This window comes from Microtus oregoni, unplaced genomic scaffold, assembly GCF_018167655.1.
Source record: "Microtus oregoni isolate MIOR12 unplaced genomic scaffold, Mior012 000041F_ref0000270, whole genome shotgun sequence".
NCBI lineage: Eukaryota > Metazoa > Chordata > Mammalia > Rodentia > Cricetidae > Microtus > Microtus oregoni.
In genome coordinates, this window is record NW_024543208.1 from 3,596,707 (window position 1) to 3,616,513 (window position 19,807).

Sequence of the window (19,807 nt, forward strand, 5' to 3'; positions counted from 1 at the left end):
AGATAGGTTAATCCAAGGTACTTAGACGACAAGTGCCTGATAGGACCCACCCAGGAAAATTCATTGCCTCCAGGATATTTCACCAAAGCATTGCAATAGAGTAAGTCAAATGTACATCATCTTTATGCCAGCCTTCCTTTCATCCCCTGGTTATTTCTATTTGGTATAGATTAGCAGACATGAAAAGACTTTTCTGGCTGATCTGTATAGCATTAAATAAAAGGAAACAACAGGAGCAATGCTTGCTAGTCATCTATACCATGGTCATAGGAGAAGTATACAGGAGAACCTAGCCATCTATACCACAGTCATAGAAGTATACAGAAAACCTAGTCATCTAAACCATTGTCATAGAAGTATACAGAGAACCTAGTCATCTAAACCACAGTCATAGAAGTATACAGGAGAACCTAGTCATCTAAACCACTGTCATAGAAGTATACAGAGAACTTAGTCATCTAAACCACAGTCATAGAAGTATACAGGAGAACCTAGTCATCTAAACCACTGTCATAGAAGTATACAGGAGAACCTAGGCATCTAAACCATTGTCATAGAAGTATACAGGAGAACCTAGGCATTTATACCACAGTCATAGAAGTATACAGGAGAACCTAGTCATCTAAACCACTGTCATAGAAGTATACAGGAGAACCTAGGCATCTATACCATGGTCATAGAAGTATACAGGAGAACCTAGGCATTTATACCACAGTCATAGAAGTATACAGGAGAACCTAGGCATTTATACCACAGTCATAGAAGTATACAGGAGAACCTAGGCATCTATACCACAGTCATAGAAGTATACAGGAGAACCTAGTCATCTAAACCACTGTCATAGAAGTATACAGGAGAACCTAGGCATCTATACCATGGTCATAGAAGTATACAGGAGAACCTAGGCATTTATACCACAGTCATAGAAGTATACAGGAGAACCTAGGCATTTATACCACAGTCATAGAAGTATACAGGAGAACCTAGGCAAATTGAAGCACCTTTACCAAAAGAAGAATTTTTGCTTTGAGCAAGGATGAGATGCTACAACTTTGACTATAGCATGGAGACTGCTGGTGTTAATATTTGGAAAAGGGCAATCTGAAAAATGCTTCCATTTGCTACATGGGGTTTTAAAAGAAATTATTTGTATTTGGAAGAAAATGGATGAATAAATTTTATGAACAAATCACATTTTGTATTTGAAAATTCGTTTAACTTTTGGCAACATAAGAAGGTATATCCAATTAAGTCTGCCTTAAACCAAGGAGAAGGTGAATTACACATTTATATATAAAAAAAAACCTGTTAATGTGTCTTGAAGTATAATATAATCATCAAGGGAATTGATAACTTCTTGAAATGAAATTACTTTTTCTCTTGTCTGTCTGTGATTGACTGCCATTAACAAAATATTAAAGTTTGTTACATAACACCGCCATACACACCCACTACTGTCATTTTCCCTTCCAATTAGAGAAAGAAAGGGGGTGTTTGTCTTTTTATAGTCCCAGCTCTCCTTCTAAGCATTAGGATATCTTAATATTTTAGAAATGTATTTACTGCACGTACCGCCAATAAATCTGTATTTTGTAGCCACCGGTATATTCTTTAAAAGAGAAAGGGGTGGGGTGGGCCTAGATTGAGGTCAGTCAGTTTTTCCATGGTAATGTATTAGTTTTGTCTACCAGAAGCATGCAGTCGTATCTACCACAGACAGCACCTGCAGACAAGAGGGTCTCAGAGCAAGAATTTGGATGTATCTTAACAATGCCCCTTGCAAACCCAAAGGCAGGTGACTGGAATTAATCATTTACTCCCCTACTGAAGGGGGATTTGACATTATCTGTGTTAACAGAACATGTGCTCATGAAGAGCCCCTGTAGGCTCACAGAAACAGCATCTGTACAGGGTCACAAAGCTTTTTAATCATCAAGCTGAGAAATCGAAACCAAAGCGTGGAGGGAAGAATGGTGTAAGGACTAGTTACTTGGTTAGTTCTTTGTTTATTTTACCTGTCTGAAGTCTTAAAATTTCATTTTCCCCCTATAGGAAGAGGGCAGAGTCGGAGTCCAGAAAGAGCAGCTTGCCGAACAGTAAGGAGGTCCCTTCCCACCACCCAACAGACCCAGTGGAGTTGAGGCGCCTTAACTTTCAAACGCCAGGTAAGTGACTCACTCTGTCTGCCACAGACGGTCATAGTCCAATTGGCATTGTCTTGAGAAATGATATATCACCAGTTTTGATCCATTTTGTCCATCCCGATCTTTTGTTTTAATATGGATGAAGTTCACTTGTATGTACAATAGAGAGGAATTTAATTACGTTGTTAAATCTAAAATGGGACAGAGAGAGAAAGATGTATAATTTGTCCTTAGCCTTTAGAAAAGTATCTATCATTTTAATGGTAATGACATGGTTTATTTATGTTCAGTGATACCAATCTGGTTTCTCATCTTATAAAGTAAATGCATGAGTAAATAGATGAATATGGCAATTGTTCTTCTCAGTGGGATATTTATTTCATACTTTGCTGTCTGTGTTTGTGGTACCATTAAAGAAGAATGTAGGAAGTGAAGAGAGGAAGAAAAGGAAAAGAGGGGAGATGAACACAGAGGAGAAAAAGAAGGATGGATGGAATGAATGAATAATTTCATATCTTAAAAAAACTTAATTTTATTAAATTTTACTGACCAACTTAAGTTTCAGGCTGTAGGGACTTTTGCATAAATTGAGATGTGAAACAGATAACTTATTCTTAAAGAATATTAAGTGCTTCAACAGAGAAAAACATACTATTCTCCTGGGGGATAGTTTTATAATAATATTAATTTAAGACTATTTCTGCTTCTCTTTCTTCTGACCAAACTGTTTATGTTAAGTGAATGGCAAATATCAAATGATAGAGAGAACTAAAATAATCACACTGAGCAGTCCTAATAAATACCTTCCCATAGTGAGCAAGACAAAGACTTGATCCAAAAAGTCTTTGGGATTAAAATTTTGTTGTAGTGATATACCGCACACTGCTGGCAGATGTCTTTTGTTTCTAATTAATGTCTGAATGCTCTAACTCCCAGTGTGATTCACTGTAGGTATTAAACTGTACATTCTCAATGAATTGCTTTGAACTGTGAGAACGCGTGGCTTATTGTGTTTAGCATATTTTTGTGCATGGAGATGAACACAGCGTCTACTAACTCTTCAAATGAAAGAGCTGTTCCCTATTTCCAAAGTGGCTACACAATCATCACAAATGTTGAGTTGTTTAAAATTTTGATTGAAATGAAGTTAGGCTTCTTTAAATTTACCTTTTTGAAGTCAAGCATATGCTTTCAAAAGCATAAATGGCAGAACAAATGTTCTTAAAACCAAAAGTCTCCTGCACAAATTTTTTATATGACTGAGAAATGGAGACTGTGAACTTATCCATGATGGGTGAATATATCTGACTTGTCCTCCAGGGTCATTGCAGCCCTCAGCTTGAACCATGTTGAATCTCACCCATGGTGCTTTTTAAAGGCAATTTGATATAAAAATAAGTTGGTATAGTAACTCTTCTTTTGCTTAATTTTAAAATGGAAGTATACTGACTACCTCAGAATAGAGTCAGGTTCTTAAAGGTGGACACAGTGACTCATGCACTTCCTTTTTCACCTAACTCAATCCATAGAGGACCCCCAAAGCAACATCACTGTAGGTCAAATTCTTCCCTGCTTTCTATTCATTACACCCATAATCTACTGAGAATGCATTCCTCTCTGATGCTGCTGTGCACAGCTTCTGTATGAAATATGATCTATTCTGAAAGCAACCTTGTCCTTCTAGCAGTCATGAAATCATAGTGCAGTGTTGAATTAAGGGATTAGATATTGAAAGAAAAGCATATGTGAGTGCACCTCTCTGTTCCTAGTCCTACAGCAGCCCCTCAGAAGGACAAAACAAGACAGGCAGCCACTTGTCAAGGACGACTATCAGATACAGGTGATGCTGAGCAATAAAACAGCAACACCTCTTCCAAGAGACCCATCTTCAGGGGTCTTCCCCTTCTGTGGATGCTTTTCACAAATGTGGCCAACCCACAAGTCCTCTTAAGAATGCATTTTCTTAATGCATGTGGAAATGTTAGATCCACTTATGGAGAAAGTGTGCTAAATTCAAACTGTCGTGGGTAGCAGTTGAAAGATCATTATTGTATCATTTAAGAATTTACTCAATTAAAAAAGTTTCCAAAAAGGTATCCTTTACCTAGAGTTGCCCTTGTTGCTGAATGGAGCGTAGCATACAGTGGAAAGACGTGATGAAGAAGAAAGGAAATGTGGTAAAGGAAAAGAACGATGCAGGACAGATTGTTCTGCCCCACCGAGCACAGCTTCTCATCCAGGAAGCCTTGTTTGTGCTTTAGCTTGGAGGAACAATCCACTTAGGCTTGATTTGTTTCTGAAAGAAACTCTTTTCCTCCAAAGTATGTGGGTTGATATCCTAAATAATCGGCCATTTACAAATGGAACAGACTGAAGTGTTAGTGGCAAATATCTAGAGATATGGCCATTTTCTTTAGCCCATGTGAATTTCACTAGTGACTGTGAACTGCCTTAAAAACAGTCAGTGGGTAAGAGCTACACATGGGCTGTTAACCAACTAACTGTCTATATTTTTCCTAGCCTCTTATTTAAGAATCAGTGGTTTTTCTCAAGTTATAAACTGAAGTGATCCTTGATTAGATTTTGTTGCTGCTATGATTCGACTTAGTTTTTATTTTAAATTTTCTATATTTTATTATGTGAAATATCTTTTATATGTATCATGCCTATTAATCTGAAATTACTTGTTCCCAAACAACATTAACAGTTGAGGATATTTGTTAATGGCACGCATAAGTGGGAAATTAATAACCCATGTCTTCACTCCAAAAAATATGACGTGCAGTGAAATAAGAAAACTGTGATTTATATACCAGGGACTTACCCCAGAACGTCCCCAGGAAAGTAGGTGATGCCACATGTGACAGACTGTTAGGAATGATAAAGGAGCAAGCAGACACTACCATGTGACAGTCCATCAGCTGTGCAGGATGGAGGGGAATGCCTTGTACAGTCCTCTGATTCTATTCTCATTTCTTTTTAAAAACTTCTTGTGAGTGATAGATAAGTTACATTTTATTTATTCTCATTAGAAAGAATACAGCTAAGGAGTCAGATTTTGTTTCAATTTTGATCGATGGTCCAGTTGTCACATGACATTATTCTGGCAGTTGAACAGTGCACAGAAACATTTTGATCATAAACAAATCAGAATGCTGTCCCCTGTTGCTTAGCTAAGGCAAATTTTTGTGTTAACACACTTGTAAAATTTTAGACAGGAATCTATTCCTGATGTTAAACCCATACTTGAGCATCTGAGCAAGCCAGGAGGGTCTAGGCTCTGGGCAAAGAACTCAGACTCTCATGTTTGTTAATATCATCCACAGCTGTGGATTTCTTAGTTAGAGTTCAAAGCACAGAATATAGACAGGATGCATTTTGGAGAATCTAGGCTATTTAATCCTTTAAGGTTAGTACATCTTACATCAGTAGGGCCTCAGTTATTGGTGTGTTGGATAGAGATCTTTGTTATGGAATGGGCAGGTAGACATCTTTCCAACACAAGCAGGTAATGTTAGAAGGGTAAAGTGAAACTTGGTAGAGGTTTGTTACTCTCCTCTCTCAGAAAAATAAATTGGGCAGAATGACTGAAAGAGAAAAGAAAGGCAGTAAAGTACCATATGAAAATTTTTAACTTCTAGCCAACTTTTTCAAATCTTTAAGTTCTTGGAAAATGATTCAATTATTTAAAAAGCTTTTAGAAGAATCCCAAGGACCACTGGTAAGGTACAGCAGGGAAGGGTTTCTCCTTCCAAACCAGACAAGCTGAGATAAAGGAAAAAAAGGAAGGAAGGAAGGAAGGAAGGAAGGAAGGAAGGAAGGAAGGAAGGGAGGGACAAGTATGTGTTCATATTTGTGAATCTTCCAGCAAAGCAAAATGAGTTCACTGTTGAGAGAAGTCTGTGCTCTGTCTAGTACATAGGAGAAGTGAGGGAAGGGTAACCAATAGTGTGGAGCACAGTACCAGCCACCACCAACATGACTGCTTCTGTTACCCCTTCTCCCCCTCCCCTCACAAAGATACCCAAACACAACCAAAAAAGTCTCAGGTTTGAAAAGCAAAGGCCACAGCTCAAGGCTACCTTTCAGTATGGGCCTGACCTTAGTGTGTTTTGGCTGGTAGATGATTGATGGTCTGTGAAAAACAAAAATAAAGTGAGAAGTTAATGCATCAGAGATTGTGGTGTCTGCAGCAGACTGACTGCACAGTAGCCAAGTAGATTGTGCGAGGTCATGCAGTAGCTCCCTGGTCCATTGGTGTTAGTAATCACATCAGTGCTGATGCTACCCACCTTATATGTATATGTTTGTTATCTTCAGAGTTTATTCTAAGGAAACATATACATACAACCTAACAATAAAATATTTCTTTCTTGCATTTTATACTGGTAAAACATTAGTTCATTGATTTAAAATGTTAAATTTTGGGTATAAAGAAACATAGTTGTTCAAATCCTTCATGTTGAAGAATCCTACAATAAAATTAAAACTTAAGTCTGTCATTCAATTCAAGAGACATACTCTTAGAGAATATTTTATTTAAGCTATTACTGACCATAATTGAGTCAAATTATGTTGTTGCTTTTCCCTAGAAGCAATTATATCTTATGATGCACAGTGCTCTTTATGTCTCATTTATCATTAGTTTATAAAACAAATTTATTAACATAGTAGAGTAGTTGTACTTATTTCATTTTAACTAGTATATAAATTATGTTCAGCTGTGACTAATCTTTAAGGAGCTGAATTTCTCTCAATGACTGCTATGTCAGATATACTCATGGAAGTTTAGGATTTGATAAACAAATTGTTTTCCCCTAAGTTGATACCTACTAAATGTTCCCCCGACTTTTATAAATTGTGGCATAATATTGAGACTCTGTAAGCACACATGTTCAGTGACAGCAAAAATCATATGCCACTATTAATACTGGCCAGAAAAACTGTACTCTGCAAAGTTATAGAGTTTCAGGAAATATTTAATGTGCCGATTAAACATGTATGGAAAATAAGTAAAGCAAGCGTGAGTTGAGTATTTGTTATATAATATGCTAGGGAACAATGTACTTTAGACTTGAACTTTTGCTTTATTTGATATGTAATATTTTTTATGTATGTATGTGTTGTTTTTTTAACTGGGTATTGAAGCCAAATTTTCCTGCATGCTAGACAAATGTTCTGCCACTGAGCCACAACACCCAGCTATTTTTTAAAAAAAATAATTTGTACTTATAAACTGAGATATCTTGGGGATGAAGCCCAGATCTAAATGTTATTTCTGTTTCATAAATGCCATATATAGCTGTAAAGTAGTTTAATATGACATTTTGATATACCTGTATTTCTGCTGCCACCTACCACATGAGGTTAGATGTGGAGTTTTCCACTTATACAACAAATCAAGGCTCAATATATTTTGAATATCGGAGGTATTAGCATTGCTGTTTTGGTATTTGAGTTGCTGAGCCTCTTTTTAATAAACATTTCTCTATGGATAATATAGTTATTTGAAGGATGCTCTAAATGAAAGGACACTGTAAGACTATTTTAAAAGCAAAATTACCTTTATATCTTTTTAGAAATGTTTTGCAAAGTTGCACTGCAGTTTTTCACATTTTGAGTTTATAGTGTTAGTTCATAATTACAGGGAATCTGAACGTGTTGACAGAAAGGGACCGGCAGTGGATACATTGCAGGTGTGAATCTGAGCACCTTTTGCCTGCCCCACCTCCAGAGACAGGCTGAATTCTAAGACTTCTAACATGTGTGAGCATACCATCGTTAGATCAGGGTGGTTTATGATCATTTCGTTGCTGTCCATCTTGGTGTGCACATCACCACCTGAGTCCAAGCCATCTGACCATGTCAGAATCCTTGCATTTCAATGCTCTGCTGCCAGCAGGGGAATGAGCTGTCAGAGACAAGAAGGAAATTCAGTTCAGCATTTCTTAGTTATCTGGGCTGGTTAAACCTTTCTTAGTCTCACACTGGGCCAGTTTCTTTTAGACATTTGAATACAGTTCAATTAAAAAAAAAAAGCTTCCTAGTAACAGTTTTGTTAATCCTTGTGCACAAGGAAGCTTAAAGCATGACTACATGGGAACTCTTGCAAAGTACATTTGACCTCTACCCTGCAGATGTGTTCCGTAGCTTAACGTTCTAGCTCAGCAAGCTGTAAAGTACTTGGAGCAGCTCCCTAGGGATGCTTTCTATTGACTGAGAAACAAAGTTAAAAATGAAGGTCTAGAGAGGGAGAGTCTGGGGTAGCCATTCTGGGAAATTTGGGTCAGGCCTAGCCCTACAGATACAAAAAGGTCACCAGGTTATTTACAACATCCACTTCCAGCTCCCTGGTAGAAAACAGGTGTGTGCATCACTTCTGCTGACAAGATAAGCCCAAGTGCTTCACATTCCTGCTTCTCATAGTGTTTGTCTGTGAGCACAAGGGCCTCATTTCCTCTGCATCCTACCTTTGTCATTCACGTCAATTCAGCGCTGGCAATTCTGCAGTTGCTGCTTGAGAGATGATGAGGAATTTTAGCTGTGTGGACAACACCCTCCCCTGTCTGTCCCACATTTTCCCTTGGCACAGGAAGCGCCACAGCCGAGTAGCTTCCCTTCTCAGTCACCACCCACATCTCCACATTCAGAACTGTGACTGGCATGGAGCTGGCCCTCATGTTTGGTGTTGCTGTTCAGATAATAAAGGTATGCTTTTCTTTCCTGAAAAGCAAAAATTGGTGAACAAAAGTAGTCCTAGAAATCTGTTTCTCACAAGGGAAAAACAGTGATGCTTCCTTTGTAAAAGTGTCTATGGTACCACTGTTAGTGATCTCTGGTTACTGGTTGTATCATCCTGACTCCCTCAGCCCTTTGATTCTGTCTTCCTTCTAGACAGTCAGTTTCTATTCAGACAGGAATCAGGCTAATGGTATCAAACAGCTTAGTAGTGTTTTTGCTATTCACTACTTAGATGAACATATACAACTCCTGGATTCTTGAGTCCTGTTGTATAAAATGAAAGCACTGGAGACTCCATTATCTCCAAGATGTATCTCAGCTAAAAAACAAACAAGCATAGTTTTAAAATTTTGTTTCATGTAAAGAAGCCACTGTAACTATTATGACAAATATGTACCATGTCGAAAGTAGTCATCTTTTTATTTTCTCCAACCTGATGAAGACACCATCAGGTCTCAGTGTAGCATCATATGTGATAGACGTGTGGCTAAGTATGAACACTCTGATCAGGGTCAATGCAAGCCTTTAAAATGTGTTTGTGTTGTGTATTTGTTGCCTTGGGTCAATGAGGTCCTGGTCCTGGTACTTCCTTAGCAGTTGATAGCCATACTTCCAATTCTTTGCTGCTAGTAATGTCTATAAAGGAATAATGCCTGCTAGTGGGGTGTCACAAGAATACAAGGATATCACAAGCAAAAAAAAAGTTTATTTTTGTTCTCATAAATCATGATATTTTTGAGCATAAAATATAACAAATGAATTTACAAGGCTCCTGCTATCTTCATCATGAATTCCTATAGGATGAAAACTGCTGCTAAGAACTTAAATCATTAGTGTCTGGTTCCCACACGCAGAGGTCCTGAATTAATTGGTCTGATATGCATCCTGCAAAAAGGAATTTTGAAATACCTGAGAATTAATGTGAAAACATTGTTCTCAATAACCACACACACACACACACACACACACACACACACACACGTGCGCGCGCATTTTCTGAAATGTAAACAATGGCCAGGCTACCAGACAAAAGCTGAGCAGCTACTACAGTAATATCAACTTAATCTTAATATTCTTAGGGTCTAATTTTTTATCCAGAATATAGTAATCTGAATTATTTAAAATGCATTTTTAGCACTGGACAATGAACAAATTGCTTGGAAATATTTTTGAAATAAACCCTTTTTCTTAGTTAGAATTTCTATTGCTGTGAAGAGATACCGTGCCCACAGCAAAGTCTTATAAAGAGAAACATTTAATTGGCATTGTCTTACTGTTCAGAGCGCTACTCTGTTATCATCATAGCAGGAAGCATAGCTGCCCACAGGCAGGCATAGTTCTGGGGAAGTAATTGAGAGTTCTGCATCAGAATCATCAGGCAATAGGAAGAGAGAGACGCTAAGCCTGGCTTGGGCATTTGAAATCCCAAAGTCCACTTTCAGTGACGCACTTCCTCCAAACAAGACCACACATACTCCAATAAGGCCACACCTCCTAATTCCATTTCCATAATCATTCAACTATGAGTCTATGGAAGCATTCTTGTTCAAACCACCACACCCTTGATGACTATTTTCTGACAGGAAATAAGGAGCTTTGAGTTGGAGTAATTTTATCTCATGTTTTATGCAACAGCAGACTGATGTTGGTATTCAGCCTTACACATAAGCAAGGCAACATCATCATATAGAGTATACACTGTTTTGGCTAGCTAAAGAAAATTTACCTAAACATAAATAGCAGACAACACAAGTAAATAATAGTTTTCAAGTTTACAAACAATTCTCTACATACCTCAAAGCAATAAGTTAAAGAACCCTTTTATAGGAACCACTCCTAAAAGACTCTTGTCTGTTCAGAGCCTCTATCAGTGTAGTGGAATAGTGTCCTGAAGAAGGGAGCCACTCCAGAACTAACTTACTTTCCTACTTTGATCTTACAGATAAAGACACTGAGATGCTCAATTACAGGTCCCTGTTAACTAGGCGTCAGAACAGAAGTAACTTTATATTCTGTATCATAGGCCTACGTTTCCTTCTTACTCCATGCAATTCTCTTAGGTTCACCTCTTGGGTATGAAATGGCTATTCTGCCATTTATACTTATTCTAGAAATTGGGTACAGATGATGCAAACTGTCCAGTCCTAAGTAACAGTTCTTTAATGCTGTTCACAAGGAGGTAGCTCAGATTCATTTGGATTTCTCTGTAATTAGCTTCCAAATTAGTACTTTATGACCACATGTCAGAAGTAAATATGTGATCACATCTTGTATTGTTTCCTATGGTCTTCTGCTGTTATACTAATACTTTTCCCATCTCCAACTGGCTTTACTTTTGCAGCTTTGAGCAGTAATTCAGTCCCCTACGCCTCCCTGATTGGCTCTGTGTCCTCCCTCTCTAGCCAAACCACCACTCAGTCCATATATGATAATAACTCTCTCCCACGATTCGCTCGAAAAGGTCTAAACATCTTTGTCTCTATTACCTTCTCTGTTAAAGCACTGCAATGATGTCCACTTCAGCCCATTCCCATGTCCAGATCAGTCTAACATCTCTGTGCTTCCGCATTTCCATTCTTTTCTCCGGGGAGTGCCTCATCTGGATGAGCTCACTCTTAATTACTCGATTGTTGTCACCCACCCCCCACCCCCACCCCTGTCTACCAAAGAATGTAAATTAGTTTGATTCTACCATCCATGGGAAAATTTTCAGAAAGGCCTCCAAAATTTTGGTCTGAATATATAATTATTTCATCAACAAAGAAAATCTACATCTAATCAACTCATTTCTGTTGGCTCTCTACCAAAATTTTGGTTCCTGTGAGTAGACATTTACAGCCATGAACACAAAGCCACCATAGATCACAGCACTGTGCTAAGCACAGAATAATTTTCTTGAAGGAGCAAAGTTGTTTTGTTTTTTAACTTAATTCACCATAACCATTGATAATTTGGCATTTCAGATCCAGGAACTTAGGGGGTGACTTTCTCTAATGACACCATTTCTAAAGCACTCCTAAGAAGTCCTGTCACATTGGTCTAATGGTCATCCTTCCAGCCTGTTACCCTCCAGAGTTACAGTGACAGCAGAGCAGCACCAGAGCTTCCAGTTGGAGCTCCCCGCTTCTAATTTTCTACTTCAGATGCTTCCCTGGGGGCATGTTAGTTCACTGTCTCAATCCAGCTGGAATTTGTGTCTCTTAATATCCGAGTCAGCAATTCTCTCTCATGGTGCACTTGCAAAATTCATCTCAATGAGACAAGATCAAATCATGTGAACAGAGGGGGAAAAGCATCAGAAAAACACAAGAATCATCAAAATTAACAGCAGATTATTTTTAACAAACACTGTGAAATTAATGTGTCTTCAGCTGGCCGACTGAACTAAGATGTATTTGGCCCCTCTGCTTTCTTTTCTTTTCTTTCCTTGTTTTTTCATCTATCATATGCTTATTTTCCCGAATTCATTTCACATGAGGGACAAAGATGTTTACACCTGAAGTAGCTTGTGGGTTTGCTGGGGGTTGAAGCATGAGACAAGTGGAGGCATTATACCTCTGTGCTGTTGTGTGATCATACGTAAATGACTAGACGGCTGCAACCCCAGCCTCTACAATCTGCTACTGGTGGAAACATTTTGAAGTTCAGTTTGGTTTGGTGTCCGTGCGTTGTCAGTAGCCATTGGCATGAGCTGTTGTGCATGTCCTCTTCTGTGTCCATATTTGCATGTGAATGTTGTCACCTGACATGTTTGTGAAATACTAAAGTGATCCTCATCTATGTGTGGTAAACCCTGCACAAGCTTGCATTGTATTTGTTCTTTATAAAGGTGTATCATGCTAGCCATTTCATTTTTTAAAGCATACCCATTCAATTTTTTTATTTTTATTTACACCATCATTTCCTTTGCAGGTTCAGGTGATTCCGGTTACCCTGGTAACCTTCATTTTTCAAGTTAGTTTTCTTTGATTATACATAAGTCATTTTCTGTTTCCTATCAGGCTGCTCCTCCTCCCCCTTCAGGCTTTCTTCACTGTCTGTTCCTTGGTTGACTTTACACCATTTAATTCCACACAATTTCCATTTCACACAGTGCAGGAGAAGGAGTCTGAGATGGCATAACAGTAATTACTCAAAGCAGAAGTTGACATCAGGCCCGACTTTCAGTTTTTCCTGCTAGCTAACCTCATTGATTCATAGCACAGTTAACCCTTTCTTCCACACTAGGAATGCTAGTTTGGGGAATATGCTTGGTGAATTTCTTACTTGGTGCCAAAATCCTCCTATTAGAGCATGTCCTGCTTTGAGTAACCAGACTATCTGCCTGCTTCTTCACATAAAACATCTTTACTACTCACATGTTCTCAGGCCATTTCTAACTACAGCATTCACTGTGTTTTGGAAGTGTTAACATCATGTGGTTTTTATTCAAATATGTTTCCTCTTCATTTCTAATAGGTATGGCTAGCCATCCTCCAATCCCTATCTTGGAACTTGCAGATCATATTGAGAGGTTGAAAGCAAATGACAACCTGAAGTTTTCCCAGGAATATGAGGTAATATACTTCTTTACATGGCAGAACTGCCAATGAATGCCTGCCTTTGTCTTTGTCTAGAAAGTTAACATCAGTACTTTTTTATTGAAATACAGCTCCAAATCAGATACAATTTCTATATATAAGCAATTAAGTCATTATAGTAGCTGGATTTTATAGGTATTGTTGTCTATTTTTTCAGTGTAAATTGAGTGATATTTGTTCTTTCTTTTCTTTTTTTGGATATTAAGTCCATAAAATATTCTGACTCTGTAAACTTCTAAGTGTTCCAAATTGGTGAAAATTAATTTATTTGTGATAGGAATTTTTGCTGAGGAACGGTGGTGCACACCTTTAATCACTGCACTCAGGAGGCAGAGGCAGGCAGAGTTCTGTGAGTTTGAGGCCAGCTTGGTCTACAGAGTGAGTTCAGGACAGCCAGGGATACACACAGAGAAACTCTGTCTTGGAAACCAAACAAACGAAGAATCTTCACTGAAAAAGTCATACTATATCATATCATCAGGAATAAGTAGCCCTTTTATTTGGCTTATTTATTCCATGCGCATGTGTGAGTGTGCATATGTGGAAATCTGAAGACAAGTTCCAGGAGTCAGTTCTCCCATTCCGCGTGGGATTCTGGGAGTCTAGGCTGCTTTCCTGCTAAGCCATCTTGCTGGCCCCTCAAATATGAGATTTCTAAATAAAATGTTTCTTATGGCCTGAAAACTCTGTACTTGAATCATCAGCCACTGTGGAAAAGAATGCTAGTGCCAAGATTATCAGAAATGTGCCTGTTTCCAAACTAACTAGTATCGTAAAATCCCAGAGTCCATAAAGATTCTATGTGAATTTTTGGTGACGTGTGTGTGTGAGTGTGTGTGTGTGTGTGTGTGTGTGTTGTGACTGTGACATTTTTAAGCAACATGTTATAAACCTGGCCATTTTTAGTGGTCCATAGCAACAAGGGTCCATGGAGAAACCTGTTTATGTGTAACAACTAACGGAGCATCATTGTTCTTGCTTTTTATGTGTTGCAGCACAAGATTTAAATATATCAAAAAATTCTTCTAATTGTTACAAACAACAGGAGAGATTTCAGGGACTGGCTTACTGGAAGTCTTAAAGATGGCTCTTCCTCATACCTTTCTTTGTCTTTGCTGCATCAGGTTCAAAGGCAGTTGTCCAAGATGATCTTTCTCTACATGCAGTGATGAATCTCTAGATCTACCCTTGAGGGGCCAGAGAAATGACAAATCTCAGACATGCCATATCTGAGAATGTGAAGCAGAAGGCCCAAGGCAATCTACCTACATAGCCTTCTTAAATTCTTCAACTCTCTTTCTCTGCCTCTCTGTCTTTCTCACTTTTACTTATTTCTGTTTCTTCGTTCTTTTTAATCACCCGCACCCGTTGTCCAGAGTTGGTGATTGAATCGAGGGCTGATGTGAATTAGAGACTGCTCTCACACTGAGCAACAGAGTCGATATTTACTTTTTATTTTGAGACAGGATCTCATTAAGTTTCTCAAGGTATCCTCAAACTAAGCATCACCCTATCCACTTCCTGAGTGGACCATAGAACTGGGCTTCCTAATTTTATGCTGGATAAGCAAATCATCTGAATTGGTGTCTTTTGCTATTCTGTATCCTTCACCAGTTTACATATTCGAACATTTTTGTACTATTTGATAGAACACAGAGCTGGACTTTTTTCCTTCCAGTGTGCTCAGTCATAGTTTCCTTTTTTCTTCTTAAAGCATTCTGGGAAATTAATACTGCACCAAATCTTGTCTTATATTCTCAAAGCCCTGCTTCCCGCTGTTTTTTTTTTTTTTTCTCTAAAGTATAGCCCATCTTGTTAAACCTTTAATATACGTCCAGTGCCTCATTTCCAGCTTGAGGATAAATATTGAGTTGTAGCAATGAGAAGGAAAATATATGTAGAGTAAATCCTGTGGCGGAAAGAAGCTCTTAATTTAAGGGTCAGTTTTCACCAATCAGAATCTTCACTGTTCTTTATTGTTAAACTGTTAAGTATTTATTGTTTGTCTGTATATTTTCTTCATGATTCTACTTCAATTCTTTATTTGTAATGATGTACTAGACCACAAACATTAAAAATATAATCTTTCAGTTGATCGATAAGCTAACACTTGACTTACTTCCAGGAAAGTCCAAACCTCTTCAGCAAATGGACTTGTATCCATTGAATAAAGTAGCTGGCCTCTCTTAAATATAGAAAGTCTCAAGAAATATTCCATGTCAAGCTAAACTAATGATCATTTAGATCAGAAGCACTTCATATAAGTAGCCATGAACTGCGTGCTGGCATTACTGCCATTAGCAGCTCCCTGAGTCACCTCAGTCATTGACATGATAGTGCACACAGACTCTTCACCGCTCGTCAGTAAGATGATCTGGGATTAAAGCTCCCTGGGCAGGAATTGACTGGACTGCTTCTTAACAGCCATGAAGGAGATATTTAAGAGGTGTACTCATCTGTGGTAATAAGAATAAAGCCTTTATATAATAATATCAGAGCCACACTTTGGGAAATTATTTTCTTATTAGCTAGCATATAAATTTAAATATGTTTTTAACTGATTTTTAGCAAGAAAAAATAAAAGGAAAAACTTGTTACTTTCAAGCACCTCACTATTTCTACTCAATCACTGTGGATTAATGTTTATTGAAACTGCTTAAGCTGATTAAAACAAAAATTTGTCACTGCAATTTGAAACAAACAAAGGTTAAAAGCATGAAAGTTGTTTACAGTGGTCCTGAGGACACAAGTCAAATTACACATCAAGTCCCATCAATGAAGTCAATGACAGATGAAAGTATAGCCTGGAAATATCTGAATACAAGGTGAAGTCATGTTAAATGCTATAGGTCGTCAACGCTTTAAGCTTTCATGTTCTTATATAAGAATAAAAAGTAACTGAAATATGAGTAATCTCAATGTTAATATATCATCTGTCATGTACTAAATAAAGTCTACTTTCAAAGTCAATTGATTAGACTTACAAACATATAAAACTAAAAACAAGTGCAGGTTTTGCAACACAGAATGACATTATTTTGATTATTTGGAAGTCTAGTTTATTTTAAGTTCAGATACCTAGATGCTGGCATAGTAGAACGTGTCAATAATCATAGCATGTGAGATGTATATAATCATAATATATTTAAGCCTACCCTGGGCTATGTGTAATGAGTCTCTGTCCTCAAAAATTAAAATAATTTTTTCATGGATTCCACCTTAAGTAAAGTGACTCAGTTGGTAAACCACTGTAGCCATGGTTCTCTATTTTAAAAACAGCACTAGGAGAACATTGGTGAAGTGCTAGGAAGCCCTCATTTTGAAAGATGACATCCTTTGTTGAGGATTATGCAAGATAAAAGATGATTTACCCCCTTCACTGCTTCTTGTGATGGCAAGTACATTTAGATTCAGTTGGCAGACATCATCAGAGTCATTATTAGCAATGCATATATATATATATATATATATATATGCACAAATACATCTTACACGAGATGCACTGTGATACCATTATGAAAAGCTGTATGTATAGAAAGAACATTGAGTATACTGGTGATGGTATTGTTCATCTTAGAGAATTAGGTGACGTGAAATTAGACCAGTGTGGAAGGCCAAAATTTGTGTGACAATGGTGAGTCTTAAGTGTTTTGATGGTAAGAAAGGCATGAGATTTACTGCAGATTTGCATCTTGGATTGGATACTTTGCCCTGTTGTAGATTTGCACAGTGGCATACCATAATAAGTCCCTCATCTATAAACTGTATGTTAGGAGAATTAGGAAAATCATGCCTGTAAGTATGTAAATGGCAGTTTTAAAATGGAAAGCTTCCTATAAAGGGAACCAGTGAAAGCTGGTAATTATGTCCATTATTTTAAAAGCATTAAGTATGTATTAAAAGGTTAAGATTGTATATTAATGTCTTATTGTGCCCATTCTGAAGAAATTCATTCTCTCATTAAACAGATATGCCAATGAATTGTTTTTACAGTATAATCAGTCTTTTGATTAAAAACTTTCTCAGGTTTTGATCATAATTTAGAGCATATTTACAAATTCCTTAATAACATTAATCTATCATCTGTATAATGCACACTAATATAGAGAAACTGTGGTAAAGACCAACAGTTAGGAGGATCATAGATAATAATGCTGGTTTAGGAATAGATAAGTTTGAACTCAAAACTGTATAGTTTTCTGCCATCTATGAACTGCCAAGGCAAGGTGCCCTCCTAAGCAAGACTGGTAGAAGTAACTTTCTCTCTAAACTCTGGAGGAGTAACTTTCTCTCCTTTTCCCTGTGAAATAGATTGGGTAAGCTATTGATATAGACAGATTTGCTCTGTCCAATGAGTCAGGGACCCCGGCATGCATGTATTCAAGGGATCATGATTGAAGTGCTTTAGGAAGATAAAAATAAAACCTGACTTCCAATTTGGTTCTCAACAGTTTTTCAGTTTCTCCAACTCGCAAATCCTAATTTAAGTACAGTCTAGTTTTTAAAACTCTGGTCTAAATTGAGAGATTAACCTGCCTTAAAACACAGTGATCAACAAAATCCCTTCAAATTCCTGACAGCTTGCTTACAATTTCTTTAAAAGCATTTTTACGTTATTTGAGAATTTCATTCATTTATTCACTGTATTTTTCTCAAATCCACTCCATAATCCCTCCTTTATGACTCTTACCAGAATTGACACACTTTGTCTCTTCTCTATTTTCATATATATTTTTTCTTAACCCACTGAGTCCAATTAGTGCTTTCAATATGGGTATGGTTTTAGAGCCATCCCCTGGAGCAAGAGCAGCCTACCAGGATCCATATCTCAGAAGAAAACTGACTCTCTCCCCCAACAGCCATGGGTACCCCAGCTGTGGGCATTGCTGCATTGGGCGCCAAACTCCACACACCCTTGTTTTGTTCAGGTCCTGTGCATGCTGTGAGTTCATAAGTGTAACAACCCTGACATGTTCAGCAAACACGCTTTCACAGTAGTCTTCCCAGATGCTTCCTTTGGTCTCACGAGAGCATGAACTATTACGGGCTAACTAACCAGTTTCTGATGGAATTTAAATTCTCTCTAGACATTCCCCATCCTCTTCTGGTGGTCACCCAAACACAGTTGTCAAAGATCTTCTTTAAAATGTTAATGATACCTTTTTCTATTTGTAGCATTGCCTTAATATTATATATTAAAACAACTCTGTGCAATCCTTTTATTGGAATTAGAAAGTGACAGGATAGTGATTCTCAGAAGTCCTCACTAGAATTCAACTTTGGCTTTTTTTTTTTTTTGTCATAAAGCCCAAACTCAAGTTTTGTTACTATCTAAAGAGATGGATATCTATGATAACACTTATGTCACCCAGCCATTTATCATCTGCGTGTGCCAAAGATTTCTCCCAGTTCTCATGTCAGTGATCTTCCGTCCCCTTTGTGCCAAAAATAATGAGGCTCTTCTACAAAACTTTCCAGATATAAAAAAAAAAATTCTGATTTTATAGTAACATATATGTTATACCATTATGGAATAAATTCTGAATAATGTAGTGTAGGAGGTAAAATAATAAGATTAATGTTTCCTTGATGAATAATAAAATACATAAAGATGTTTCTGATATATGTGGAGATATTAAGCATTGTTTAGATAAAATTTTGAAATGTATGAAGACATCAGAATATGAGCTTAAGAAACAAAAATTGCCTGATATCACATCCTACTGTGTGATAGAAGTGAGAATTGATGCTGTGTTCTTATTTACTCCCTTTGAATTATCTCCCCTCGAGAAGTAAATCCTCTTCTGTATGTCCTGATTACAGAACCTAAGAACCATAACCTACTAAATAAAACTATTTCTGCTGAAACCTTCTGCAAATGCTGTAGTTACCACTTTGCCTTGTATAGTTATGCATCAGAATAGTTGGTGGTTTTTCTGAGACATGTTGATGGTATATTTATTTCATCTAGACATACTTTGTCTATCCCCAGTAGTAAATACTGTATTTCTTCAGAGAAGAGACAAACATTGTCTGTCATCAAAGCAGTGACCACAAAAGAAAATATTTTCATCTTTCCTATAACAAAGATCTGGATATATTTGACCATGCAACGGTACATTCACAGACACAAAACTATCGTCTATAAACCATTGTAGGTCTGTGTGTGAGTGTGTGGGTGTGTGTGCATGTGTTCTACTTTTGAATCTGTTGGAATTTTCTAGGGATTAACGCTTCTGTTTCCCTGAGGAAATAAAGCGGTTGATAACAAAATTTGTTTTTTAACTTCTTTTGCAACATAGAAAATTGAAACATTTGCTAAGAGTCTGTTTTTCTTACTTT

At 37.4% G+C, this 19,807-nt stretch overlaps 1 protein-coding gene across 45 annotated transcripts in view; it reads left to right on the forward strand.

Moving 5' to 3' along the window:
• Ptprd (protein tyrosine phosphatase receptor type D) overlaps positions 1-19,807 on the forward strand; it is a 2,219,644-nt gene that overhangs the window by 2,105,802 nt on the left and 94,035 nt on the right. For 25 of the 45 annotated variants that reach the window (XM_041632294.1, XM_041632295.1, XM_041632298.1 and 22 more), the window contains 3 exons: positions 2,053-2,165; positions 12,798-12,839; positions 13,344-13,441. In XM_041632294.1, the coding sequence (XP_041488228.1) occupies positions 2,053-2,165; positions 12,798-12,839; positions 13,344-13,441 (253 nt within the window). The remainder of the gene's footprint in view (positions 1-2,052; positions 2,166-12,797; positions 12,840-13,343; positions 13,442-19,807) is intronic. The other 20 variants (XM_041632299.1, XM_041632301.1, XM_041632302.1 and 17 more) reach the window with 1 other exon arrangement.